This window comes from Condylura cristata, unplaced genomic scaffold, assembly GCF_000260355.1.
Source record: "Condylura cristata isolate star-nosed mole 26May11 unplaced genomic scaffold, ConCri1.0 scaffold00013, whole genome shotgun sequence".
Taxonomy (NCBI): Eukaryota; Metazoa; Chordata; class Mammalia; order Eulipotyphla; family Talpidae; genus Condylura; species Condylura cristata.
In genome coordinates this window covers 8287838-8302824 of record NW_004567114.1, presented here as the reverse complement: position 1 = coordinate 8302824, position 14987 = coordinate 8287838, and the positions used below count along the sequence as shown (strand labels likewise).

At 35.8% G+C, this 14987-nt stretch overlaps 1 protein-coding gene across 1 annotated transcript in view; it reads right to left on the bottom strand.

Moving 5' to 3' along the window:
* Positions 1–14987, bottom strand: part of TC2N (tandem C2 domains, nuclear) — a 28533-nt gene that overhangs the window by 12965 nt on the left and 581 nt on the right. The window contains exons 2-7 of the mRNA XM_012724426.1: positions 9576–9694; positions 7486–7606; positions 5948–6181; positions 4749–4916; positions 3525–3616; positions 2227–2302 (exon numbers count right to left, since the gene is read on the bottom strand). Of these exons, the coding sequence (XP_012579880.1) occupies positions 2227–2302; positions 3525–3616; positions 4749–4916; positions 5948–6181; positions 7486–7552 (637 nt within the window). The 5' untranslated portion in view covers positions 7553–7606; positions 9576–9694. The remainder of the gene's footprint in view (positions 1–2226; positions 2303–3524; positions 3617–4748; positions 4917–5947; positions 6182–7485; positions 7607–9575; positions 9695–14987) is intronic.

Genomic DNA, 14987 nt, shown 5'->3' with positions numbered 1-14987 from the left:
ATATACACTATAAAAAGTACGTGGCTTATACTATTCAGTCATAAAAAAAGAATGAAATCTTGCCATTAACAACAACACGGATGGTCCTTGAAGGTATTCTGCTAAGTAAAATAGCAGACCAAGAAAGACAAATACTGTATGCTCTCATTTATAGGTAGAACCTGAAATTCTCATAGATGGCAACAGCAGACTAGGGAATGCAGAAGTGAGGAGGGGCAGAGTGAAGCTGGTTAAGAAGGTCAAATGGTCTAAATCTCCAGCACAAAATCTACATATAAGGGGGAACATGCAGTCTTCAGTCTTTCTGTCTGACACGTTACTCAGCATACGCCTTCAAGATCCAGCCATGGTATTGCAGGAATCATACTTTTTCAGGTGCTAAAAGAATCCTCAGGACAAGAAAAATTTTTTGCACCCACGTATGGGATCCATGTTAACTACGCTTTTGTGGTGATCACTTTGCCATTTGTACAAATATTAAGTTATCATGTTGTTTACCTGAAACTAACAATGCTATATGTGAATTATACCTCAACATTTTTAAAAAGTTTTTTTTTTTTTTAAAGATTTATTTATTTGTGCATACAGAACTGGGGTACAGGCCAGAGGCTCAGGGGCGGTGAGAGGCTTCACCAGAGACAGAGTGGGGAACAGGACAGGCAGATCAACGAAGTACACTGCTGAGGGGAGCAGTGGGCGGGTCAGGAGAGGTCTGCCGTGCCATGTGGTCACCACCGGGGCAGGCGGGAATCGAGCTCATGAGGAGGCGGCTTTAGATTCTCAGTGCTGTGCTTTAACCCGCTGCGCCACCAGGGAGGGCCCTTTAAAAAGTTTTTTAAAAAATGGTACATGGCTTAAAACTTTAACCCAATCACAGCCTGAGGGATTAAAGTAAAAAGAAGAAAAACTTTCCCAAATAACATAATAAAGCCTTCACACTGTATGCTTTTGGAAGATCTTTCACTAATATATTTCCAAACAAACAAAAGATATTCAACTGCTAAACTTTTTCAAAAGAAACATTCATGCCTGAATGCTAAAAGAAACATTCATGCCTGAATGCTAAAAGATGGGCCACCTCATCCAGAGAGGTAGGGGAAAAGGTGAGAAGTTGGGGAGGGGCATGGAAAGGGACAATGGTAAAGGACTATGGATTATTTGCTGGGGGGAAGGCTACAATAACTGACTACACGTGGGGAAGGCAACCTTCTCATGTAAAATTACTAGCAAGAGTATAAAACAATGATACTCAAAAAAAATTAAATAAGGACCCTCTGATCTGAGTATTCATATGCAGATAACACTGCTGGCATCAATAAAATCAAGTCAAGATTTTTTTTAACCTTAGACTTAAGAATAGACTTTCATGCAAATGGCCAACAGGCATATGAAATAATGTTCAAGGCCACTTATTATCAGGGAAATGCAAATCAAAACCACAATAAGATACCAACTCACACCTGTGAGAATGGCCAATACTAAAAAATAACCAAACAAATGCTAGCAAGAATGAAAAGAACCTTCTTACACTGATGGTGGAAATGCAAACTGGTCTAGCCACTATGCAAAACTGTGTGGAGGTTCCTCAAAACACTAAAAATGGTTCTAGCATATGATCCAACAATTCCACTCTTAGAAGTCTATCTCAAGGTCACAAGGACACTAATTTGAAAGGAAATCTGCACACCTATGCTTACTGCAGCACTAATTACAATATCCAAGTTATGTAAACAATCTTAATGTCCCAAAACAAACCAGTGGATCAAGAAGATGTGCTATATACACATAGTGGAATACTACTCAGTGTTGAACAAATAAACAGATAAATTTACACCATCTGTGGCAACATAGATGGAGCTGGAAGGGGTTATGCAAAACTAGAAAATAAGTCAGGAGGAAAAAGAAAAATATCAGATGGTTTCACTTCTATGTGGAATACAGAGAAACCAAAAAAGGTATCAAGAAAAAAAGACAAAAATTCCAAGCTGACAGTAGATCTGAGGCATCTAGCAGGGGAGGGAAGGACAGAGGGAAGAACACAGGGACTGTGGTGATGCATCATGGGTGCTAAGACAGTGGACTACAACTGAGGAGAGAAACCAAGTGCTCTCCAAAAATTAAAAAGCTCTAAAAAAAATAGTAATAAAAATAAAATACAGACTTTCAAATTACTATTGGGTAGAAATATTCCTCAAAGAATATAAAAAAGGATACTTTATTCCTTACCAAGGCTTCTGTTACTCCCCTGAGAATTTTTCCTTGAGGAAGAACTACTGGGCACACTGGACAATGAATCATGTCTCTACAAATAAAAGAGTTTTTTTCAGTCAGAAATTGCAAATCAAGCTTTAAGGACTCTGAAACTTATGTCCAAATACTCACCCTAGTGTTAAACTGCATGCTAGCCATTTTGCCAGCATTACTGTCTGGTACATCTTACTTTCACAAAGTAAAGAAGAAAACAAGCTTTTTTATGTATGCTATCAGAAAACTCTTAAAATCTTAGTAGATAATTTATGGGGTCTTTGTTCTTTTTGGTCTGGTTTTCTAAGGAAGAAAAAGATTACTGCTCCTGTGTCATATTTGGAAGTACTAATAAAAAAATCAGAATATTATTTGAAGTTCCTGTCACCTAAAAACCTATAAAACAGCAGTCATCAAATCATGTTCCCTCTGGACTAGCAGTAGCAGCATCATCTGGGAACTTACTAAGAAAACAAAAACAGGTTCCAATGAGGAGAAATTGAATCAAAAGCTCTGGGGGATACCTTAACAAGTCGCCAAACAATTCTGATGCATGTTAAAGACCTGGTGCTATATAGAATTAAGTCTATAAAAAATTAACTGGGGAACATTAAGGATTATTTAGAATACATTTCCATTTTAATAAAATACACATAAATATGATCAAATGGAAAATGGGAAAAAGTATATAAAACAGTATTTCCAATAGTACTTCTATTTTCAGTTAGAGGGGATAAATGGTCTTTTTACTTTATATTATTTTCTAACCCTTAAATAATAATCAAGTAGTACAAGTTTATTTGTATTATTTTTTAAAAAATTATATTTTAATCTGTGTTATATATTGTTATAATTATCTTAAATATAAAAATGTCAATTATATGTCCAATATAGAATATTATATTAATAGTAACAAGTAATTACGCCCTCCATCTCAAAAGAAACACTATTTTTTACTAACAAGGAAATTATGTTCAATAAGCAAAGTTAAATCAATAAACACTTTTAATTATACCATTTTAACTTTCAACTGTTCCAAGATTGTTTGAAAACATACCAACTGAGAGGTTTAAACACAAGGAAAAATACTGCCTTTTAGTATTTGAGAGCTTCCTAAAATAATGCATGTGGGAGAAGACATGTGTTTAATTTTATTCTTCAGCTATTATTGACAGACTAGATAAATCAGAGAAGAGCTACAACACGTTGTTCTAATGTGAGTCTGAATTTTTAGCTTACATAAATAACGGTATACAATTAAATGTCTATGAGTAATTTACCTGGACGAACCGCTGAGATGAACTTGTAAGATCAAACATAGACTTGCTTAGCCCGGGGGAGCTGGGAAGTTTGCTGGCCCTTAAATCACAAACTACAAAGGGGCATGACATTGCTTATTTTTACAGTAAGGAAAAAAAACACTGAAATTCTACAGAATTACCATCAGCAAAATCTCTATAGGAATACATCATGAATATTACAGGCAAATCTATTTAAGATTGACAATATTAAAATAACTTTTCAATTATTTTAACTTGGTTTTAATTAGAAACAACACATTTTTACATCCACATCAAATTATTAAGTAGGGGAAAGTAATTTTTTCTGTTTGTATTACCTAGTTCTTCATCACCAAACCTGTGGATGTAAGTACTCTAAATACAACTCTACTATTTAAAAGGTATATTACATTGGAAAAAAATCAACCTTGAATCCTATGAGTCAGGATATTTCTAGTTGCCCTCCTAAATTGTAAGATCCCTGAAGAATGGAATGCTGTATTCTACTTGTGGGTTCTAGCACAGTACTGAAAAGTATGTGTTAAATATCGAATAAAGTAAACACATACTCAGCTTCATTTTCAGTACCTCAGCCTGAGTTCAGTACTTGAGGCACTAAATCAAGAGATACACACACAGACAGAGACACAGGATGCTCAAAAAACTAACAAGAATTCTGTCAACCAGACATGTGAAGACAGGCTGTGGTGCCTTGGTGACTATGTGGTTGTGACATCCGGCTGAGGAGGTGTGATCCTGTGCCTCTGAACCACGTAGCGTGTTGGAAACCAAAGTAACCGCCATTTTAAAAAAAGAACAAAAAGGGAGGCTGTAATTGATATGATCTCATATATTAAACGAAGAAAAGGTCTTTAACATTTACTTTCCCTATTTGATTTTCTAATCATCTTATACCAAGAAAAAAGCTATTGTAGAACTACTGCATTGCTTTACATAAAATGTAATCAAGTAATCTGAAAATAAAAATAAATATTCTTTCAAAAAGAACTATGACTACATATATCTCACTATCTTTCAATTTCTATGCTACATAAAATGGCTACAGAGAAGTCATGGCATTTATCACATCACTCCTCAAGCTGCTTTGCTCATTTTTTAATTGTTTTCCTGCTAAAAATCATTTTTTCACTTGATATTTAATTTCATTCCTACATTTGTTAAAGAGAAATATAAGAGGAAAATTATGAAATAATCTTTCTGTACCTGACCCATATAATCTCATTGTTCCTGCATGAGGAGAAAGGCGCCGATTCAAATCAGGTGAAGCATGCTGGTATATATAGAATGGGTTATACACATCATAGCTGGGCCCATGCTGGGATGAACTGGAAAGCTCTGCCTTTCGATCTCCAAAAGATGCTCTGGCAGATCCTGAAAGCAAGTGTTTCCAAAGTTTTACAACATCACTTTATAGAGGTGTCAGCCAATAGCTGATCACCCAAGGCAAAGGGGAGAAACCCATTTCCAACAATATTAAATCACATGTATTTGATACATTAAAAAAACGCACACAAAAACAGCCCACATTTACTGAGTTCTGTGTAGAGTATTCTGCCAGGGATCAGTCATAAACCCTGATCTCAAGGATGTTTTATGAAACTTTTGACATTTTTCTTTGTATCACAGACAATTTTGTTATTTCCCGACGATCTTCCTTTCATTTTTCTATTTACACAAAGGACATCTTTATAAGGATAAAGATTATCTTTCCAGAGATGCACTCTTTCCACAAAAAGAAGTACAGAACATTTCTAAAAACACACCACATGCTGAGAGCAAGTCTTAATATATTTGAAAAGTTTAGAGCATGAAATCGTGATAGTATGTTCTCTAGTAATAATGCAATAAAGTTAAAAATCAAATAAAAACGATGAATAGAAAATATTAAGATGGGAACAAATAACTAAGAAAAAGATAACATTTATGAGTAAGAAACAAGATTGAAAGATTTGTTTTACTGCATATTTTTCTTCTAAGTTTTATTTATTTATACATAGAAGAACTAGGGTGTAGGCCAGAGATTTGAGGGGCACAGAGTAGAGAGAAGGCAGCAAAATAGGCAGCTCTACTGAAATCCACTACTGAGGGGAGTGGTGGGTGAGACAAGGGCAGTGAGATTTATTTGTGCATACAGAACTGGGGTACAGGCCAGAGGTGCAGGGGCAGTAAGAGGATTCACTAGAGACAAAGTGGGAACAGAACAGGCCGACTGACAAAGTACACTGCTGAGGGGAGCAGGGGCGGGTCAGGAGAGGTCTGCCGCACCATGTGGGTCACCTCCGGGGCAGGGATCGAACTCATGCTGAAGTGGCTTTAGCTTCTTAGTGTTGTGTTTACCTGCTGTGCCACCAGAGAGGGCCTGCTACATGTTGATTTTTAATCCTGATTATTTTATTGCTTACCTTCAAGTTCTTCCAGATGTGAAGGGGTTCCTTGTGTCCTGGGCTGGATGTAAGATAACTTAAACCTGGGCACCACAAATGGTACTTCCTTACCATTTGATGGTAATTTGGAAAGTAAATAATCCTCAGTACAGCCAACCTGAGGCTTTATAGAAACAGAAGTCAGTGGAGGAATACAGATAGTAGTACTCTGACCATTTGAGACTGTTGCTTTAAAGTCTCTTTCCATGGAAACTGCATATAAAAAAAAGAAAAAAATTTGAATCTGCATATAGAATTTTAATAAGTTATATATAACTAAATAAAACCATCATAAATTAATTTATAACTAAATTAAAATAACTAAACTTAGCATGTTTCAGTACTTATTTAATCATCTTTTATTTTAATTTAATCATCTTAAAAGAAGCTGCTATTGATATAAACTGCTTTTGGGCCCTATTGAGCACTTTTGGAACCTACATTAATTCTACTCAACCAATATTTGATGAGTTAATATACTGTTACTAAAATATATTAACTTAGCAGAGTGGCAAAAGCAGTTTTTTAGAGTTTCATTCATAGAGTACACAGGAGTGCACAGACAAAAAACAAATTTATTTTGTAGTTAATTCCACAGTACTTTTAAGTAAAATTTGGTCATTTAAAAATATTGTCAACAAAGCAATCCTTCAAACAAAAGTCTCACAAAATAAAACACACACTGACCCTCCTGTAGCAGTATCTCTCCCTGGGCTAGCTTCTTTGACTTGAACTTTTCCATTCTCTAGAACAGTGCCTGATTCCTAAGCTGTGACTTAAGATAGTGAGGTTAAGGGCACCCAAAGCTAATTATTATGTATAATTAGTATTGTCTGTAGAGTGAAAGTACATTACTATGGATAGGCATTTGTGAACTGTTTTAATGTAAAAAGAAACCTTCATACACATATGTTATCAGGAAGTCATATTCTAGAATAAAAATACAAAAAAAAAGTCAGAGAAAAAAAGTTTGAATCATAACTTTTGAACAGATGAGGAAACCGTATAATAGAAACCAGGGGTTATAGATAAATATGGGTCTTGATAAAGTTATAGGTCTCTTCTTATTCACGAAAAGCATTTTAACACACTGTTCATTAAGTAAAAATTTCCTTTATTTAATTAAAGCATCTGCCAAGATATTTGTTGTCCCCAAACACACCCAACACTTCTCTTCTGCCTTTGCCTGTACTATTTTATCCAACTGTAACACTCATTTTTAATTCTCATCTTCTCTTACTTCCTTCTGCCCACTCAACTCGTTAAAATCTTCTTCAGACTTTCCATACCAAATGCTGTTTGTGGTGATGTCCCAAGGTGTCGCCTAGATTGAATTCTCTCTCTCCCCCATGCTCCAAGGTACTCCAAGGTAATTTTAGCTCACCTAATATGCTTTCTACTTGTTTCTGCTTCCTTCAAAGTCAGACAATATGCCTCATTTATCTCTATATTACAAAATGCCACAAATAAAGAATTAAATAACTGTTTGCTGAAGTAAAAAAAAACCCCAAACTCACAATTGTGTTTTTCCTTTTCACCATAGAAACATCCTCTACAACAACTCTTTACAAATTCTGCTGCCATTACATTCAATTTCCAATATCCAGCAAGATACAAGCTTGCAATTTTAATATTAACCTGTTGGTAGAAAAGAAAACAAGTTGAAATGATCATTTATAATGTCAATAGGTATCACTAAATCAATCATATTATCTGCCTGAGATGCAATGAGGACTCCAAAGAAAAAGTGGTTACAGTATATTAGATTTCTGTTCCTATATGCAATTTGTATAGACTCCATATAAGTTACTAAAATGATATACTTAAAACTCTAGAAAAAAATAGAAAAATTCCACTCTGAATTTTCTATCAACTGATATAACTAAATCAAAAATATAACCCAGTCAAAATCTGAAATCTTTATATGGCATTATAAAGTATAAAAAATTTCACTTTTTCAAATCAATTTTTTATATCGACCAATAAAAATATAACTTCATATTTTATGAATTAATCTTTAGATTTACACTAACAAGAAAACATATCTTAAACATTCTGACATGCACACACACACACACACACACACATCAGCTAAGCCACAAATAAGACACAGTGGAAATACAGGAGTCTTTTAAATTTACCAGGAACAGAAAATTGTCTGAGAACTTCATGGCACTGCCCTCAGTGGCTTCAATAACTACCTCATGCAAATATTAACTCAAAATTTATGAGCTCAGTTCCAAATCATGGGTTTGGGGTCTGCTGGAACCTCAATCCCCTCCTCGCAAAATCCTGCTAACCCTTGTTTCAGAGTTCCTAGGCGACTCAGTGTTTTCCTATTGCTTCCAAACTTTATCTCTTTTCTTTTCCTGGGTGAAGTGTTCTGGGCTTATGGGGTATGGAGGGGAGAAGGGATCCGGATTCATATCTCCCTCTCTCCCTTTCCCCCATTATCTCTCACCTTCCCCAGCATCCTGTTGAAATTTTTCCCTTATCAGTTGTCTTTATGGTAGGTTTTAATCCTAGCATCCCTTTGCTGCTGCCATGTTAGCGACATCACTCTCTCCTTAAGCCAATAATAAAAGTATCCTCTATAAGAAGACAGTTGCATACCATGCCATTTTAAATTTGTGCCTTGACAAATAACCCAATTTAAAAATGGGCAAAGAATATGAATAGACACTTATCCACAGCTAGATGAATTACCAATAAAAAGATGAAAAGGTGCTTATCCTCAGTTATTTGGGAAAAGCAAATGAAACCCACAATGAGATACTGCTCCATGCACAGTAGGTGGTTGTAATCAAGAAAGCAGACAAAACTAAATGTTGGAAAGGATGTAGAGAAACTGGGAACCTTGTTCATTAATCATGGGAAAGAAAATGGTGCAGTTGCTTTGGAAAAGCTTGGCAGTTCCTTAACTTAAGAGAATTACCATACAATCCAAGAATCTCACCTCAGTAAGTATACCTGTAAGAATGAAAACTATATTTTTGCACAGTAACTTGCACATAAATGTTCACAGCAGCATTATCCATGACAGTAGGTACACCTCAGTAGGACTCTTTAGTCCATCAACTAATGAACGGAAAAACAAAATGTAGTATACCAACATAAATATTATTTATTCAGTGATAAAAAGGAATAAAATATTATTTATTCAGTGATAAAAAGGAATAAAGTACAGATTCACACTACAACATGTGTAAACCTTGAAAACATAATGCTGAATGAAAGAAGACACAGGAGACCAGATATTGTATGATCTCACTCATATGAAATGTCCAGAATAAGCAAATCCATACACAGTGAAAGGAGATCAGTAGTTTTCAGACATTGGGAGGAAAGCAGAAATCAGTAACCGCTAATAGATACAAGATTTCTTTTGAGGGTGATAAAAATGCTTTAGAATAGTGATAATGTTTGCAAAACTTCATAAATACATGGAAAAAACACCAAACTTTACACTCTAAAAGGTAATTGTATGATGTGTAGATATATCTGGAAAAACTTGTTTATTCATATTGTGACATGATTTTAGACCACCAAGGTGATGTGAAGTTTACCCCCCACATACATACCCCACCTGCAGATGATTACAACTTACCAAAGACAGCCTTCTTCTTCCCCTCCTCTGCTTTACTTGGCTTCAAGGCAACTTTCCCTGCAGACCTCTGAAGGCATTCAAGTGAGTTTTCATCCTTCCCATGATAGACCTTCAGGATCCTGAAGTTATAGGAAGAATGTCTCTTGTTAGTTTAGTTTACCTTGCATGAGACATGAGCTGACTTCTAATTATGCCCCCCCAACATGCAAATCCACAAGTTCTTATTCAAGTCTCCCCAATTTAGCATATATTCTCAGAGCAAAGACTTAAAGGTTCCTTTTGTCTCAGATTTTCAGCTTTCCCTTAGATTTTGACATGCCAATCTCTACGTACCTTTTAAAAATGCTGTTTACAGCATTCTTAGCATGAAAATTTTTCCAAAACTACATTTTCAAAATGAAAACCCCAATCTGAGATAGGGCAGGGTTTACAAAAGCTAAAGCCAGCATGATCTAGACTATATGAAAGTAATTTTAGTATTACTTGTGACCAAAGTAGATATTTAAGAATTAAAGAACATGTTATACTCCAATAAAGAGCTTATTACTGAAAACAATCAATTTGAAGTCACTTGTTCTCTTAGGTGTCAAAGTTTTTTATACAACTAAATTTTTAAAAGACTGTGGAAAGCAAAAAGACACCACAGAGAGAATAGTCCATAAACATGCACACACATATGAAAACCTGACATACAATACTGGAAGAACACTAGAAGAAAAAATAGAATATTGCAATGTCATTCACCATATCAACAACAGACAAAGTCATATAACCATATCAATGGATACACAGAAGGCATTTAATAAGATTCAGCATCCACTTATGACAAAAACTCTTAGTGAAATGTCAAGAGAAGGAACATGGCTAAACATGATAAAGGTCATATATGCCAAATCCACAACTAGCGTCATACTCAACAGTGAATTTTTCCTCTAAGATCAGGTACACAACAAGGAAATCCACTCTCACCACTCTCAATACAATACTGGAAGTCCTAGCTAGAGGAATTAGACAAGAGAAAGCTATAAAAATAATTTAAATTGGAAAAGTAAAACTATCATTATTTGAAAAAATATGGTAATACTGTAACATAGAAAACCCTAAAGACGCACTAGAAACTATTAGAAACAATAAGTCAGAATAGCAAAGTGGTTGGCTATAAAATCAACATGCAAAAGTCTATAAGCAAATAATAAATTAGAAGGACGAAATCAAGAAAAGAATTCTGTTTACAATATCATCAAAGTGTATTAAATAGGAATAAACCTAACAAAGAAGTGGAAAGACCTATTCAATGAAAACCATAAAACATTGTGAAAAGAAATAGAAATGGAAATATCCCATGCTCATGAATAGAAGAATTAACTTGTTAAAATGTCCCCCTGGGCCTTCCCTGGTGGTGCAGTGGGTTAAATTTAGCACAGCACTAAGAAGCTAAAGCCACTTCAGCATGAGTTCTATCCCTGCCTGCCCTGGAGGTGATCTACATGGTGCACAGACCTCTTCTGAACTGCCCCCTGCTCCCCTCAGCAGTGTACTTCGAAGATCTGCCTATTCTGCACCCTACTCTGTCTCTGGTGAATCCTCTCACTGACCCTGCATGTCTGGCCTGTACCCCAGTTCTGTATACACAAAATAAAAATATATATAAAAAAATGTCCCTCTTACCCAAAGCAATTTATAGGATCAATGAAGTCTGTACCAAAATTTCAATAAACTTCTTCAATAAAGCAAATGTTACTGAAATTTATAAAGAACCACAAATAAGCCAAAGTAATAACCACTGAATAGCCAAAGTAATCTTGACAAAAAAGAAAAGTAATGGAGGTATCACATGCTATAATATCAAAATAATATGGTATTGGTATAAAAATAAAAACATAGCAATGGAATAGAATTGAATGCCCAGATATAAAACCACTTTATTATGTAGACAGTTAACCTGGGTCAAAGGGGCCAAGAGGATATCACGCAGAAAGGAAACTCTCTAACAAATGGTGATGGGAACACTGGACAACCACGAGCAGAAAATAAGAAACTAGAACACTCTCTCATGCCATGAACAAAAATTAACCCAAAATGGATTAAAGACTTGGATGCAAGACTAGAAACCATGGAATACATAGAAGAAAACCTAGGTAAAACACTCCACAACCCTGGCTTCAGGGTTATCTCTGGGGAATCATCTCCACCCACAAGCAGAACAAGAGCAAAGATATGAATGGGCCTACATCAAAATAAGAAGCTCCTGTACATCAAAAGAAACTATCACTAAAACCTAAAGACACCCACTGTTTTGAGAAAATATCACAAGATCTTCAAAGAATCCATTTAACTCAACAAAAAGAAAACAAAGAATCAAACAAAAAAATGGGCAGAAGAGCTAAATGGGCAAACACTTCTCCAAAGGCACATGAAAAAAAAGTTCAACATTTTATCATCAATAAAATGCAAATCAAAATCACAATAAGACACCACTTCACTCCAATGAGAATGGCCCACATCAAAAACAACCAACAAGTGTTGGTAAGATGTAAGGGAAAAGAAAAAAAGTATGTAGTCCAAACAAAACCAAACTGCAAAAAAATGCAAGTTGTGGAACAGACAAACCTGAATAATGTATCCTTTAGGTCTATAAGGATATAGTAAAACCACAGAAAATCAAGGCGCATGGAAAGTGTACAGCACAATCAAGGCTGCAAAAATACTGATTATTATTTGCAAACCATGACAGAGGCATTTACTTTATGCATATTCTCTAATCTGTAAATGTGTCAAAAGTACTACTTTGCATATCTGAAACAACCTATAATTTAAAAATTAATACATGATGGAAAATTACAGGAAAATAAGAATCATCAATAAATCCATCATCCTGCATCTGATATTAACTACAATATTTAACTTAAAAATATACTTAAATAATATGTTTTCTTCTATTGTGTATTTTCTTTACAGCTTTATTGAAGCATAATTGCATTATAGTAAATTGCATATATTTAAAATATATAATTAAGTGAGTCAGATATATGTATACACTGGGGAAAGAATGTTCACAACCAAAAAAACAAATATAGCCATCATGCCCCCCAAACGTCTCCTCATACCTCTTTTCTAATCCATTTCTCCTTATTTTCCCTTGCCCCTACCCCCTGGTAACCACTCGTCTGTTTTCTGTTACTCTTGTCTAAATTTGCATTTTCTAGAATTTTGTCAGGCATAGCTTTGAGCATACTTTACGTGTGTTTCACTTTAGTAGACTATCAAAAAGTTTTCCAGAATGACTGCACCAATTTAAACTTCTAGAATTCCAGTTGTTCAACCTCCTCATTAACGCTTGATTGTTGGCCTTTTCCATTTAAGCCATTCTTTTCATATTTCCAAGAGAAAAAAATATATAAAACTACTTGTCTGAACAACAAAACTAAAACTTCCAATCAAGGTTTAAGTAAAAACTTAAAGTTTTTAACCTATTAGCATTTTTCCTTGAGTGCATAATTACTAAAGTAAAGGCCCTAACTAATGTTCTGATTTAGAAAAAAATGTCTGATTTCTACATATGATTTTTAGAAAATCACTGAGATACACTCAAAAGAATCACATGACTTAAAGGTAAGTTGGGAAAATTAAACTAGTGAAACTGAGAGCAAATACAATCCAACATAGTTACTGAAGTGCAATGTTAACTCTGATCACACCTGAACCCAAAAGGCCAAAATACCATTAAAATATGCCTATAATTTGAGCCGGGGAGAAGAAATACTTTCCCATGACTTGTTTTATTCAATATGTTCAGCAACGTGAGAACAATGCTGTGAAGTACACCTTAAAGTAAAATTATTCTATCGTCTTAGTTTTCACTCCAATCTGACTATAAACTTCCCTCTACCTACCTTCTCACTTCTAATCTTTAGTTTCTCGAACCAAGTATTCTGTGCTCATTCTCTTTGTCTCTTCACACTCTATGCACTGCTCAAGTTCATTCAAACTTGGCTTCCACCCTTATCGTTTTAAATTATGTTTGCTGAGATCAGTGACTACCATCACCCACCCCCAAATCAATAGATACATAATGAATTTCTAGCTTCCTAGTCCCTCTGACTCACCTGACACACAGACAGACTTTTTCACCTCATTAAAATTAAAATCTTTTCTCTTCTGGCTTTTGTAACTCCACAGGCTTGCTGGTTTTCCTCCTTTTCTGAATGCTCCTCCCTCAGACTTGGCAGCTATCTCTACCCTTCAAATATTGGTGTTTCCAATCTCAAGTCTTCCTGTCTTCATACTCCACTCAAATAATTCCTTCCACTCTCACAGGATTCGCTGCTGCAAGTCCACAGATGCTTCCAATTATCTACAACTCTAATCCTGACTGCAGAAAAAGCTGGTACTAGTAGATGCAGTGGCGCTGGCCAGCTCTGCCAGGTGTCCCAAAAGAATCTCAAGTTCATTTTCTTTTAACCTGAGTTAGACTTGGAATTTGTTGGATTTACCTGTGAATGCACAATTACGATTCAAGTGGAGTCAATAAATTACACACCCCGCAAATATTTTTTCGTGAAAGATTTAAAAAAGGAAAATTTTATGAAGACTTCTGTCTCCAGTTATGAGATAACTCATAATCACAAGCAAACAACAACCAAACCCCCACAAAATGCGAGACGACTAAAAACAAATCTCCTAGAAGCCCAAGTTCTCAAATGCAAGCAGTATCAACGTTTCCTTCCAGGAAAAAAAAAAAAAAAAGCTTGTTAAGCACGGTAAAGGTACGTATCAGTGCATTAAGTGGGGGCGAAGGGTGACGCTGTTGCTCAGTCTCAATATTTTCCAGACTTTTTTTTCAGTATTAATCAGGAAAAACACGACTCTATTCACTGCCTACCTGGAGTGCGCATGAGCCAATTATTTTGAATGCAAAAGCAACCTGCTACATGCTGCATTTTAAATATTCTAAAGGAATATTGACTTGGCACCTGGGTACAAGGTACCCCACAAGTCGCCCCGCCGAGAGGAACTTCCTATAGCTAAAGCAAACCACAGCTACCAGGGATCAAAGACAAATCTAAATTGAAAACCCAGCTGGGGAGGTAACTCTGCTGTGTGTTTTGCAAAAACCACAGGCGAGCGACATTTTAACACCTCTTCACACTCCTTTAAAAAGTTTCAGGAAGAGAGCGCTAACCTACTTATTTTTTAAATTTTTTAAAATTTATTTTTACATCATTCTTCATTTTGCGCCTTTTTCCATCTCCGTATCATCTCCGTGGACTTCGCACCACCAATTCGCCCGCGTGCCACCACCACAGCCCCGAGCACCTTTCCCACCCCATTTTTGATCCCGTCCAGGCGCAGGAAGTCCGTGCTCCCGTTCTCACGGTCAGGTGCCAGCGCGGCCCCCCACGGCCGGGGCCC